Genomic DNA, 14,783 nt, shown 5'->3' with positions numbered 1-14,783 from the left:
TAAAGAGAAAATATTCATAGATTTATTCCACTGTATGCCAATCTATTTGGATACTTAAATATGAGTGGCAGTGTTCCATTTTTAAAGCATGACTTTTTTTGTTGATTTTTTTTTTTTTTTTTTTTGAGATCACAATTCACCTCCAAAGGTTTTACGCGTTTTTGAGGCTGCCCCAAGGAAATTTCCAGCCAGGAAGAGTGGAATCAAGTTTTATGGCTCTCTTGAAGCCCAGGCAAAAATGATCCTGGAAGATTTAAGAATTCCTGTCTCTGCCACTATTATGAAGATCAACAGTTAATTATTTTGCAGCTGGGATGGGACATCAGAGGATGGATCACTCGACAATTGCCCTGTTCTGTTCATTCCCTCTGAAGCATCTGGCACTGGCCGCTGTCGGAAGACAGGACACTGGGTGAGATGGACCATTGGTCTGACCCAGTATGGCCATTCCTATTTAGTCCAAAAAATGGTGGGTGGAAGAGAGGGGAAAGAATCAGTTAGCAGTGCTTCCAATGAAACACTAACTGTTGTACTATGTGACAGCGAGTACTAATACACATTAGGATAAGGCTAAATAATCATGCCTCGGCAAGAACTTAGATCTAATACGTATGTCAGAGGCATCCAAGAGTAAAAGGGGCTACGTGATTTATCCTTAACGCAACTTGATCTCATAAATGTTAATTATTTGTATAGTCCAAAAAAACCTCAAGGGATGCCAATAACTTTACCCATCTGCTGTCTCCAAGTACAACATTAAATACATACAGTACATACATACAGTAAATCATCATAACTGAGATGCAGCAGATAATAGCTATGGTTAGGGCCCATATGCTGCTAAAATGAACCCAGGCATAGATATTAAAGGACCTCATCATCTGCATTCTAATGTCTGGCTCACACTGACAATTCTTATCTCACATCCCTATGCAAAAACATTTATCTGGTTTTCCAGAGACTGGTAAGCACCCCTAGACCCCAGTAAATGACCACGTAAAAGCAAGTTAAGATTGACCCTACAGAGGATGACTCACCATTCTCGTTGTGTCGGTCCTGAACCAAATGCTGATAGACTGAATCTGGGACTTCAGACTGGCGATAGTACCATTTGACATTCATAAGGAGATGGTCCCGTTTGCTCTGAAAGAGAAGGTCTAAGGCATTACTGAAAAGGAATTGAGATAATGGCTGCCACACACATCTTCCAAAGCATAGAACTTAAGTACCACTGAACAAAATCTGAGGTCATGAGAATCAAAAGTAGAAAAATATTCACATAACGTAACAAACCCCAAGGGCAGTGGTACTTGTAGCACAGGAGGCCTTCATCCTTAATAAGACTAAAGAGAACAAGTGACATCCATTTCCATGCAACGTTAGGTGCACTAGCTTGACCAGCCAACACCAAACCTGGAAGTGGGGAGTCAGCAGCATCCTTAGGCTCTCACTGCACTCAAGCAATCTTCTTACCCATCAACTTCGAACAAATCCAAAGTAATGTTAGCCAGATACAGAGGAGCTACAATCAACTCCTTCCTGGCAGCAAAAAGAACAGAAACCCAATGGGGCTATTTTTAGACAGCAGACTTCCCACAAGCCTTCCCAGTGAGACATTGCTTTGACCATCATGTTTATGAATCTAACCCACAGTTACCAACTTCTCAGCCAGAAGTTAAAATGTAAATCCCTCTCACCAAGAGAATAATTTGTAGATAAAGAAAATTATGACATGTATAGAATCTTTGCTTCAATGTGTCTCTGAATCCCTCAATAGCCAATTCTTGCTGCTACTCCAGAACACTTAGGAAAACAGAGGAAGGCCTAAAGGGAAATTAACATTCCTTCAGAATGAGGCAACTGCAAGCACAGAATGTTTATTTTTTACATTGCAATTTTCCTACCAGTTATAAGACCGCCCTCAAAATATTTAAATTTAGATTAAAAATATTTATGGATTGTTTAGTCAGAAAGTTCTTGCTGTCCCTCCAGTCCCCTTTAGCCTGTTATAACAATGTATTATTCTTATTTAATCAAAAACACGCAGAACTTGCAATTAAACACTGTTCTTTAAGCCTCTGGTTAAAAAAACACATGTAATACCATAGAAGAGCCAGCTAGTGGCAGCATTGTGTCAAAAAAAAGATCTACAAACACTATTACTACCAATGTGCTGAATACTTTGACTTGAAAACAGTTCAGAAAAACAAACTGCAATGAAAATGTGTCCAAGATTCAGAGAAGAACCTACACTTTGTTGAAGATTTAGAGAAATAACGTCAAAGATAAATGACTTGCCTGACGTACCAGGTTCACTGGCTAATATCACTATCCCCGAAAGTACCTTAAGTCGGCCCACCCTTTTTAAATCTCCGAGACATTTCATAGACAGGAAGGGTAACTGTGGGTCTAAAGGTTTTGTTCTCCTCTGAATGAAAGTGTATAAATTCTCTTAATGATAATGAGTTACATGCAAGCACTGGGGGAAAGAAAGCTTACCAGCAGTAACTGCAGTTCTTTGAAAGAGCTGTCTCTGCATATTCCCAGTTGGGGAAATGTGCTCTCTCTCTATGCACTGCAAATCTTTAGAAACTCTAGGAAGCAAAAAGAAAAGGAGCACTCCTTTTCTTTTTGCGGATACAGGCTACTCTGAAATCTAGGAAAGCAGTGCTTCCTGTGTCCTCACCACCACTCCTCACAACTCCGAAAGCTCAGCGTGGAGGTCACAAGAGGCCACATGGTCTCTAACCACCTCAGTTCCTTCCACTAAACGCCGATGTCCTTCAGAGAGTAGAACTCCAAGGATAAGAGGAAAGATGCAGGGGAGCATGAAAATGCAGAAGCAATGCTCTCAAAGAACAAAACTACAATTTCTTTGAGGTGACCTCTCCATGTTCCCATTTGTAGGGTCTAGCGAGCGTGACACCTCCCAAGGAGGCGGCATAAGGGTTTTTAATTAAAGAAAGATTACAAAACTGCTCTCCCAAACCAAACCACTACAGATGCCCAGTCAAGAGAATAGTGCTGAGTAAACATGAGAAAAGAGCTTCAGGTAGAAGGCCGACAGATTTCTACCATGATAATGTTATGAAGGTAGGCTCTCAATGCCATCTTGGCCCTGGCAGAGTGAGCTCTAACAACCTGAGATACTGACACCATAGAAAATGCATAATGTTTCAATGCATCACCTAATCTGGTTAGGTATAAACTGATTGCGGAAGCAAAAACTGATTTCCCAAATACCTTAGGACAATCCAAAATCAAAACTCAAAGTCCTCTGAATATCTAGGATAGGTAGGCTAGTTTCCCACTGGTAAGAAGGCAGTTTGGGGAGATTAGTGGTCCGCTTTGAGTGGAACACTAGATGCTACTTTAGGTAAAAAATTTGGATAGAACAAAGGAGAACTTTTTCCTCTGTGGAAGACCATGAATGTGGTTGCAGAGGAAGAGAACAGCCCCCAAAGCCTGCAACTCACTTTTCTTGCAGATCTAACCGATTTAAAATGCTGTTGTGAGAGAGGCAGAAGACAGAGCATTCAAAAGGTGCCTCCATTAACTGTGTCTCAGCCCCAATGAGATCTCACATGCGACAGGTTCTCAGACCGGTGGAGATAGTAAACACTGCTTTGAGGGATCCTGCAACAGTCGGATGGCTGACAATTTTACAGTTGTCATTTGATGGTAATGCAGGTAAGTGCTCTTTGATTGAGGACAAGGCCAGCCTGAGACAAGATATCTTGGGAATAACATGTAGTTCAAAATCAATTAAACAAGAGCAGAAAATGGAGACAGGCTATTTGCTGCCCCCAGAGAAAACTGTTTCCATCTGGGGGAAACAACACTTCAGCATGAAAGCTTTTCTTGGGTTGCAGCAAGACAATCCATGCTCTTGCAGAACATACTAGATCATACACAGTCAGTGTCTCAGGAGCCAAGCCATGAGGTGAAAAGACTGCAGATTGAGGAGTAGAATGGGTTAGAACGGAGACTCTCTAGTGATGGTACTCGTGAGTGCCAGGAGTTCCAAGTATTACTCTCATCCAGCCCCACCTGGATTGACAAGAATGAATGAGGCACCTTGTCCTGCCTAATCACCCAAGGAAGTAATGAAATCAGTGGGAAAGTATTTATCAGATCTATGCTCTAGTCCAACAGAAGCAAATTTGTCATCAGGTTTTTCTCCATCTTTCCTCTGGAGCAAAACAGAAGACACTGTACTTCTGCTTCCTTCAGAGAGATCTATGGAAAGACATCCTCATCTCCTGGACAAGATGATCCAACTGCTTCACAGACAGCTCTGCTCATGTAGTCTGCAACTTAACTTGCCCAAGGACCTGCTTTCTTTGCCAACAAGGCAGAAGAGCCACAGGATGAGTCCAATGAGTCAGACAAGTGTCAGAGGACCATCTCCTCCCAACACAATGAATATCAGAGAACCCCCAACCCCCGTTTGTTAAGAGAGTACTGCTGTTGTGTCATCCATCATCATTTGAACTATGTGGTCTCTGAATAAAGATAAAGCAGATATGAAAGCCTGTCATAGGGCCCACAGCTCTAGAACTTGATAGGGAATTTGGCTTCTTATGGATTCCAGCCACCACGTTTTCACTTGTGAGTGAGTACCCAACCTAGAATGGAGACATCTAGGATGGTTTCTGATGGAGAAGACTCCTGTCAGTACACTGTCCTTTAGTCCCGAACAAAGACAACAGTGAAGGTGCCTTCATGTCTCCTATGTTCAGAGCACAATTTACTGCCAGCCCATGAGATCCAAAAAAATTCACTTGGCAAGTGTTGAAAAAGCCTTCAGCGGAAGAACTCAGATGCAAGGGTATAAAGATTTTCTTCTGGCTATCTATGACTTAAGTAGTGACCCAGGGATTCCCGCTAAGTCTTGACAAGTGCAAGCATAAATCAGCTAATTGTCCAAGTATGCATACACACATATTCCCTGATGCCCGAGGAATGCTGCCACCATGGCAAAACCCTTCGTGAACACTGCCTAGAAGCTACAATTCCCTTTGTCACAACAGCTACCCAGGTAAGCCTCTAATGCCACCCCTGGATGGTGCAGAAGCCAATCCTGACAGCACCTGGGACAGGGAGTCCAAATCAGGAGTTACGTCCTCCAGATCCGAAGGAGAACCACCACTGGATCATGCCAGCACAAAACTGGAACTTAGTGAATGACAGAAGTGAGTCAGCCTGGAGAGGGCCATACCATCACCAGAGATGGAGAGCTTGACAAAGTTCTAAGGACACCTAAACAAATACTTTGCTTCAGTTTTTAATGAGACTAAGGGGCAGTGGCAGGATGGCTAATGACAACAAGGATATGGAGAAAGAAATTACCACATTCGAGGTGAAAGTCAAACTCAAAAAGCTTAATGGGACTAAATTGGGGTGCCTGGATAATCTCTATACAAGAATATTAAAGGAACTGGCACATGAAATTGCAAGACCAATAGCAAGAATTTTTAATGAATCTGTAAACTTGGGGATCGTACCCTATGACTGGAGAATTGCTAATATAGTTTTTAAGAAAGGGAAAAAAATGACTCAGGAAACTACAGGCCTGTTCATTTGACCTCAATTGTATGCTAGGTCTTGGAACAAATTTTGAAAGAGAAAGTAGTGAAGGACATAGAGGTGAATGGTAACTGGGATAAAATACAACTTGGTTTTACAAAAGGTAGATTGTGCCACACCAGCCTGAAATCCTTTTTTGAGAATTTTTCTAGACAAAGGAAATACATAGATATTAAGGTCAGAAGGGACCATTATGATCGTCTAGTCTGACCTCCTGCACAATGCAGGCCACAGAATCTCACCCACACACTCCTGCAATAAACCTCTCACCTATGTCTGAGCTTATTGAAGTCCTCAAATCATGGTTTAAAGACTTCAAGGAGCAGAGAATCCTCCAGCAAGTGACCCGTGCCCCATGCTACAGAGGAAGCCAAAAAAACCTCCAGGGCTTCTTCCAGTCTGCCCTGGAGGAAAATTCCTTCCCAACCCCAAATATGGCAATCAGCTGAACCCTGAGCATATGGGCAAGATTCACCAGCCAGAAATGCAGAAGATCTAATTTACCTGGATTTCAGCAAAGCATTTGATACAGTTCCACACTGGAAAGTATTAGTTAAATCGGAGAAGATGGGGATTAATAGGAGAACTGAAAGGTGGATAAGAAACTTGTTAATAAAGGGGCAACTACAATAAGTCATACTGAAAAAAGAACGGTCAGGCTGGAGGAAGGTTACTAGTGGAGTGCCTCAGATTAGTCTTGTGAACAATTTTATTTAACAGTTGTATTACTGACTTCAGCACAAAAAGTGAGAGTGCACTAATAAAATTTGCAAATGACATTGGTAAATAGCCAATACCGAGGCAGACCGAAATATCATACAAGAAGATCTGGATGACTTTGTAAACTAGAGTAATAGAAATGGGATGAAATTTAATACTGCAAAGTCATGCATTTAGGATTAACAACAAGAATTTCTGTTCTAAGCTAGGGACACATCAGTTGGAAGTGACAGAGGAGGAGAAAGATCTGGCTGTATTCATTGGTCACAGGATAACTATGAGCGGTCAATGTGATGCAGCTGTGAAAAAGGCTAATGCAGTCCTAGGACGCATCAGGCAAGGTATTTCCAGTAGAGACAGGGAAGTGTTAGTACCATTACACAAGGTACTAGTGAGATTTCATCTGGAATACTGTGAGCAATTCTGATCTCCCATGTTCATGAAAGATTCATTCAAACTGGTACAGGTGCAGAGAGGGACTACTGGGAGGCTCCAAGGAATGGAAAACCTACCTTATGAGAGGAGACTCAAAGAGCTTGGCTTCTTTAGCCTAACCAAAAGAAGGCTGAGGGGAGATAGGATTGCTCTCTATAAATACATCAGAGGGTTTCTAACCATCAGGGGAGTGAAGTTCTGGAACAGCCTTCCAAGGGGGAAAAAAAGCCTAACTGGCTTTTGAAACCGAGTTTGGTAAGTTTATGGAGGGGATGATGGGATGCCTACAATGGCATGTGGTACATCGGCAACTGCCAGGAACACAAATCCTCAACTGCTGGAGACAGGAGACTAGATGGGGAGGGCTCAGTTACTACAGAGAATTCTTTCCCAGGTATCTGCCTGGCGGGTCTTACCCACATGGTCAGAGTCCACCTAATCACCATATTTGGAGTCGGGAAGGAATTTTGCCATGGATCAGATTGGGAGAGACCCCTCCCCCACCTCAGGGGGAAGGAGGACTCCTTCCTCTGCAGCATGGGGCACAGATCACTTGCAGGTTGAAACTAGTGTAAATGGTGGATTCTATGTAACTTGAAGTCTTTAAACCATGATTTGAAGACTTCAGTAACTCAGCCAGAGGTTAGGTGTCTATTGCAGGAGCGGGTGAGGTTCTGTGGCATGCAATATGCAGGAAGTCAGACTAGATGATCACAAAGCTCCATTCTGACCTTAAAGTCTATGAGTCTGGTATTACAGGAAGAGCTGGAGGCAAGTGTGGCAGCAAGTAAGCGAGAACCAAGATCTCTGATCTGCCCATCCATGCCAGGTAGCCACAGCAACATTTATCCTTCCTCCTCTCTGACAACACCAAGTCCCCCAGTGCAAGGAACCAACCAAACTCAGCATCCTCTTACCCTTATGCTTGAGGGACAGAAAAGCAGAACTGAGTACTCGAATGCTGAGTATCAACAAGATGCTAGATCCAAGGAGAGTTTGACACCAATTAGCTGAAGGCTTCCCATGTACAGATGGACTGTGGCCCCAAGGAAATCATACCAGCTAATTCCTATCTGGAAAGTGGCACCATCTAAGTTTCTGGCACCTCAGCATCACCAGATTGACAGGAGCCTGGTTCCCATTCCAGGGCACTTCCATTCTGGAAGTGGCAGTGCGTTTTTCTTTTAACTGGTACCCAAGGTAGGTGGTAGTTCTGGCACCGATGACTTCTGCTCTCTATCCCCTCACTTCCCAGACAGGAACAGGACCCCAAACAAAGGATGGATCTGGGGACTTCCTGGCTCATAGGCCTCCCTCAAGAGGAAGGCTTGGAGTCAAGGGTGCTTGTACTTTTGTGCCGAAACTGGACCACCAGGATGAACCACCACTAACAAATAGCTTTCCCCAAGGCACAGGAGACAGCCGTATGTGCATCCAGGGAGATGGAGGGGCATGAAATATGCAATTTAAACCTAGTATTTGTTATCTTTTGGATGGGATGGGATGGGATGTCCAAAACAAAACACGAGAGGCGGACCAGGAATGTGAACTGTGACTACCTACAATTACTCTTCTAAAATGTAGCTAAACTATTAAGAGTTTGAACTGTAACAGGAAATCAACAGGAGAGTTTTGGGCAAAAAACCCTACACCACACACACACAATTTTCCAGGCAACGGCAAAGCCCGCCATGGAAAGGAAGAAGATAAAGTAGTGGAGTGTATGGCCTCATATAACCTCAGCTCTGACCATTCAGTGCCATGAGGGGACATTGCTGCAATCCCGAAGGGCACTGCTTTCCTGGGAAACTGACGCTTAGCAGCACTGCAGGAGGAGGCATCCCACAAGTGGCGATATGGAGAGGCCACATTTTTTTTTTTTAATATAATTTCTTAAAAGTCCACTATACTCTATCAAGTTAAAGACAGACTTGTGGCTAAAGGAGAGAACTAGGAGATTTGGTCTCCTTTCCAGTTTGTGCAATGGACCGCCTGTACAACCATGGGCAGATCACTTAACATCTCTCTGTCCCTCAATTCTCTGATCCATAAAATAGAGTCGATAGTACTTCCTTCTCTAGCAAGGGTGTTGAGGGTTAATTCATTAATATCTATAAAGAACCCCAACATCCATGCATGCAGCATTGGACACGGGTCACTTGCCGGTTTAAACGAGTGTCAATGGTGTAGTCTCTGTAATGCTAAATCTTTACATCATGATGTGAGGACGTCAGTAACTCAGCCAGAGGTTACAGGTCTATTACAGAAGTGGATGGGTGAGGTTCTGTGGCCTGCAATGTGCAGGAGGACAGACTAGATAATTATAATGGCCCCTTCTGGCCTTAAAGTCTATGAGAGGGTGCTATTAGAAGGTCAAAGTACCATATAAATATACCTTATTTTAAGGCATGTTGCTCTTTGTCTGTTATTTTGGTAGAAAAAAAACAGTTATTTTTCAGCAAATCCATGGTTTCATGTAAAGCCTTATTCCCGTTGCTCACAGTCTGCCCACTCCCTGGGCTCATCTTACTTCACCTTCTAATTTGCAAATGACGAGCAGCAGAACTAAAAAAAATGATAGAGATTTGGGTAGAGACTAGTGAAAGGAGAAATGCCCATTTAGACAGCAATTAATTTTGGCAGTCTTTTTACCCATAGAAAGCCAGAAGTCTTAAATATTTGGCTTCATACTGAGTGCCCGTGGCAACCCTAACACAGTAACACAAGCGAGCAGATATTCCAGTTCCGTTTAAACTGGGAAATACTTGCCAATACCTATCTACTGGTGTTCTTTTCACCCCAGGCTCACTAGTCTCTTTTTTATTAGGTTTTATCTTTTCCCTACAATCCACACCTCCAAATTTAATAAAACAAATGTATGTCTGCATTGCATCCCCTTGCCAGTTTCACGTAACTCATCAGTTTCAACAAAAGGTGGCACAGAGATCCAGGTCAGCAAGAATTACACACAGGAGGTAGAAATCTCCAACCCCATTGATGCAGCATTTGAAGAGACTCTGAAAAAGGTGAACTGACTCAGTGGACTTGATTTAAAGAAAAAAATTAACCCCCTAAATTGAAAGCCTTGATTGTACCTTTTAATTTTTCTTCTTGTTGGTTTTGCAATATTAATAAAAACGGAAATTATTTCACAGTACCAGGGGGGAGGGGAGGGAGGGCGGTGTTGCAGCTGTGGACTGAGTAGCAAGATTTATTTAGGTTTCCCTTTTACATAAAGGCACCTAACACAGAGTTTACATGGTAGTGGCCCGACCTCAGAATACATTTACCATGTTGCTGTAGCCACGTACCTATGAAATATTTGAAAATGAATCCAACAAAGGAGCCCACCTGTTACAAAATTAGAAGACCACTACACTGCCAAGTTAACTGATCAGTGCAGGGCCTGTATTTCAGACAGTGTAACATGTGAGGAAACATTCCCTTAAAATAAATAAATGAGTCGTTTAAACATGCATTTCTTGGGCTGAAGGCATGGGGCTTCTAATTAATGCATAATGAGGTTACTCAAGATGATCTCAATGAATCTCGCCCTTTTACTGATGAGAGTAACCCAGACCTGAAAATCAAAATTATGCATATATGTATTTAAGGGAGGTGGCGTGATTGTAAAGCTAACAATGAAACTTTTAAAATTAGTTCGAGGAAGGAATGATGCCTACCAAAGGAGAGCACAATCATGAGCACAGGTTACTGTGGGGTTATCCCCTTAAAGTAATTAAATATTGTTTTACCTTTTTTTTTTTAAAGGATGGTGTCTTCAAAGGACACTGATAGGGTTAATTGAACAAAAAGTCACCCTACACTGAACCCTGCCACGCGATTTCAGGAACAGTACTGACTGCTTTAGATTGATAGTTCCAGTTATAGTCCTGAAGAGGCAAATAAGAAGGGGGGGGGGGGACATTAAAGGGGCTTTTATACCATAGAAAAAAGTTTTATTCTCTGTCTGTACCCTTTCTATGAAGCTCAGAGGCAGGAATAATACACTTTTAGAACTTCGTAACTGGGATGGGGAAGAAGGTGGAATTAAATATTTGATTGCATAACCAGAGTTTCAAAGTTCTGTGGATAATCGCATATTTGCAGACATCTTTTGGGGTATGGAAACAAAGCACCAATTTCCTTTGCTTTGCACCCCTAAAAGGAAAGTTACTGCAGTAAAAACAGGCACTTGAAATGCAATTTAAAAGAAAGAACAGGGTAGAAACTCTGCCAGCTGACTAACCCGTCAGCCAGTGAGAACTGAATGTACAGACACCATGTTTCAAAATGGATGGGCAACATTTACTCCAGAATGCTGACTTGTTACTTCTTTTTCATCATTCAGTGCACCTATATGGCAGGACAATGGCTGCAAGCAGAATGCAGCAACAACAAAACATGTTGCTGTTTACAATCGAGGTGTGCAAATAACTAGTTATATATAAATCCCTAGACAGATGATGCAACTAAAATATGCTGACATACTAATTTGCTGCAATCTTTGCTCCACCAATATCAAAAGGTATTTTTCAAATCAGAGCTACCCTTTAAGGTCTCTTGTTACAGTGATTGCGCTTTTTGTCCAATTCATTTAAAAGCATACTCTTGAAAATTGTTCTGAATATCTACTCTCCAGCAGGGCATTTTTTAAAAATCTTATCTTCCAATCTCACTGAAAATATAAAATGTCTATGAGAATCTTGTTCCTTACAATTATATCAGTCTTTGCAACAAAATTCCTAGACCTACTGTACTGCGTGCCAAGTTTCCAAGTCAAACTATAGTCAGTTTCAGAGTAGATTGTACCACGATGTCTCAAGATGCCAACTTTTGTGACAGCCTTTTTTTTTTTTTTTTTTTAAAAGGACCCGTGTGTGCCCACCAGAACAAACGTCCTCTTGTTAACTAAGTGTTATATAGATCTTTTAAAGACATTCATACAAAAGCTACAGACAGGCAGATATTTATGAAATTCAGAACTAGCATGCATCCTCAGAATGGCAACTATTTTTAAGTTTCATTTTATTGAATTTAGAAGGTTCTCTTTCCCCTTTAGCTTCTCTCTTCCACTGAATAAAAACTGTGTCAACTACTGCTGGAATATTTCAGAATAAAAGAGCATGTAGGTTTTTCCAACCACAGATACTGAAAATAAGACTATATCTGGCTTGTAAATAAAACATGTTACTGTTAGCAACCCATTTGCAACACAAACACTTCATCCATTTCCACGTGAAATAAATTATCCCTTTATTCTGGAGTACGAACTACAATTCCAAATAGTCTATAAAAGTGGCACAGGTATCTTTTGGGTTCAATTAAATTCATTTGACAAATCAAAAGTAGCGAGCCTCTTTCTTAACATACACGTTTTTAAAAACCTAGCTATTGCACATTAATATTCAAATCTCTTGTCAAGCTTTCACAGGGTCAGAATATCTTCCCAGGGTTATGATTAACAAATTGTGCAAATGGTCACAGATGTCCCACAGATCCTCTCCAAGTGGTTTAAGCAGTTTCTCTCATTACTTGCCCTATTTAGTTACTATGTTAAATCACAAGTAGCTTTGGAAGCAATATCCAGTACATTGGAGATGACAGATGGACATGCCGGATTCAGTGAGCAGTAGCTATTTCAAAGTGGCAAACAGGAAGGTGGAAAACAAGGAAAAGGAAAATCTCTCCTTCCTTTAAAATTCCTATTCAGAACCGAAATCCTTTACACAAAAAGATCAGCTGATAAATTCTAGGGTAAGAGATCTTAATACATTAACTTAAATATTTTAAAATAACCTCCCCTTTAAAAGAAACACTTTACATGCTGCCATGTGCAGACGCTCTGACCCACAAAACTAGTCTTTAAATTGACATTATCTTTTATTATTGTGGATTATTTGAATGTATTAACAATCTTTTGAACAATGTTTGTCTCTGAAATGGAATCATTTTTTGTTCCAGGGAACAGTTCCAATTATGTTTAACAACACAGAACGGACCTGTCTTTAATCAAAGGGCAGGAGATTTTGCTTGCTTCACTGATTGATTTTTTTTCCTGTGTGTAGAATTGCTACCAACATTTTGTCTCCTGCTGTAGGAGAAATTACTTCAGTACTTGCTTACTTTCAAATGAAAACCAGGAATACTTCTATTAACCCTCTGGAAAAAAATCAAAATCAGAAGGTGAAGAGATTGTGGCAGGCATGTATTTTCTTCCTGTTTTAGGTTGAAAGTCTTGGTTCCAGGCTTCCTCAAGGTCACACAACTGCACCCTCAGGACAGCACTTTCTGTACTCTTGATTTCTTGACTAAATTATGAAAATACCAAACAGCTGTTTATAAACCAAAACCCATCTTGGCAACATAAAGGTCATCTTTAGAACTGAAACATGTGAGAATAGTCAGCATATTTACTTAGAAATTAATCTTGTTCATCATCAATTCGATATGAACATGAGCGGTGATGCAAATGATTGCTACTAAACATAGTAATATTGCCAAAAAAATTAGTGTGCTCAGATTCAGCAAGGAAGACCGACATTAACTAGGTTAGTAAGAGTGTGAAATATGGCACTATGCTATCGAAGCTTCCCTGCACCTCAAATGGAACAACTCAAGAAGGCTGCCTTTTGGCTCCTGTCCTCTTAACCTGAACCAACACAAAGACTGCAACCTTTAAACCTGTTAGTGTTATCTAATGACTGTTCCATCTACAAGAGCTTTTCTAATCGAAACATGCCTTGATGGCTTATCTCAGTGCACAAGCCAGGCCACAAAGAACCGTGAGCTTGATTGAGCACTGTAATGGAAGGCAGGAAATGAGAAGGCTTGGTTAAGCCGCGGATAATCGATCAGCGTATTCAGTGAAGTGTGAGCTGAGCTAGGAATAAGCTGCTTGGGGTATCAAATATTGCTGCTTCCAGAGTAAAGTCCTATTTCTGTGATCTATGTAGGAGAAATAATAATTTATTGACAAAACAATATAGGATTTTTTCACGTCTCCCTCTTGACATTTTGTGATTGTTTACAGCAAAAAATTCTCTCTACCCCCTCTCCATACAACTTGAATAGATGAAACTGCTTCTCGAATTCATGAAGCCACTTCAGTATGGTGCAAATTAATCCATGGCCTTGTTTGTCGTTAACTCTTAGAAATCTACCAAATATTGTATTTGCCTTTTTCTCCCCCACAAAATCCAAACGTTTATACTTCTCTACATAGAAAGACGCACAGACAAATCTCTGGGAGCATACTATTCCTAAAGATTACGTAAGCATGGTTATATAGTTAAAAGACCATTTTTCTATCTACACATACAAGACATGGAGATTCCTTGGGGCATGGCCATGCTGCCTGCAGTTTGGACTATGGGAATGTGAACAGCAGCATGCCCCGAAATCCTGCACTGTAATTCCCTTGCGTGGACGTGGCAGGCACAAACTCAAAGGTCCCTAGTAGTACTGTTTGAAGAGGACCTGGGGACCTTTAAGTTCTCATCCACAGCATCCACACAGGAGACTTACTGCGCAGCACTTCGCTGACACAGCAATTCATGCCCCCATAGCCCAAACTACAGGGCAATGTAGATATGCCCTTAGTTTGATGAGAATTACACTAAGTGTAAAAATTCTACATCTGAATTTCAATAGGATTTAAACCACTGCTGTTCAGATACACATGTGTATTATATACGAAGTGTGTGTTAGTTTGTGCAGAACTGGTTCCAGCTTAAATCATCATAAAAGGTGTGCCAATCCCATACACTGCTTTGAAAATGTCAACCTATACATGCATGCACACATTATACAACTGTTACTGTTGCTGTTACTGTTGCCTTAAGCCTACACATTTGAACGCATGAGGATTTTTCTTTATTTTCGGGTTACAAAGAGAATCAAAATCAGTCTTAAAATGGGACTATAACTGCCATCTGAACTACTCACTCTCCATGACACACATACCCAATTCTTGCAGAGATGGAACTAGAACACTAGTTTTTTAGTTCCTAAGATACAGGCCTCCACTACTTCAGATG

General features: G+C 41.2%; 1 protein-coding gene across 4 annotated transcripts in view; it reads right to left on the bottom strand.

Annotated features, from left to right (window-relative positions):
* The window catches only part of RERE (arginine-glutamic acid dipeptide repeats), a 401,076-nt gene that overhangs the window by 179,249 nt on the left and 207,044 nt on the right, over nt 1-14,783 (bottom strand). For all 4 annotated transcript variants that reach the window (XM_075121005.1, XM_075121006.1, XM_075121004.1 and 1 more), the window contains exon 4: nt 1,038-1,143. In XM_075121005.1, the coding sequence (XP_074977106.1) occupies nt 1,038-1,143 (106 nt within the window). The remainder of the gene's footprint in view (nt 1-1,037; nt 1,144-14,783) is intronic.

The sequence above is a fragment of the Caretta caretta genome, chromosome 18 (assembly GCF_965140235.1).
Source record: "Caretta caretta isolate rCarCar2 chromosome 18, rCarCar1.hap1, whole genome shotgun sequence".
Lineage (NCBI taxonomy): Eukaryota > Metazoa > Chordata > Testudines > Cheloniidae > Caretta > Caretta caretta.
The sequence above is the reverse complement of the archived record's forward strand: the minus strand, read 5'-3'. Positions and strand labels throughout refer to the sequence as shown.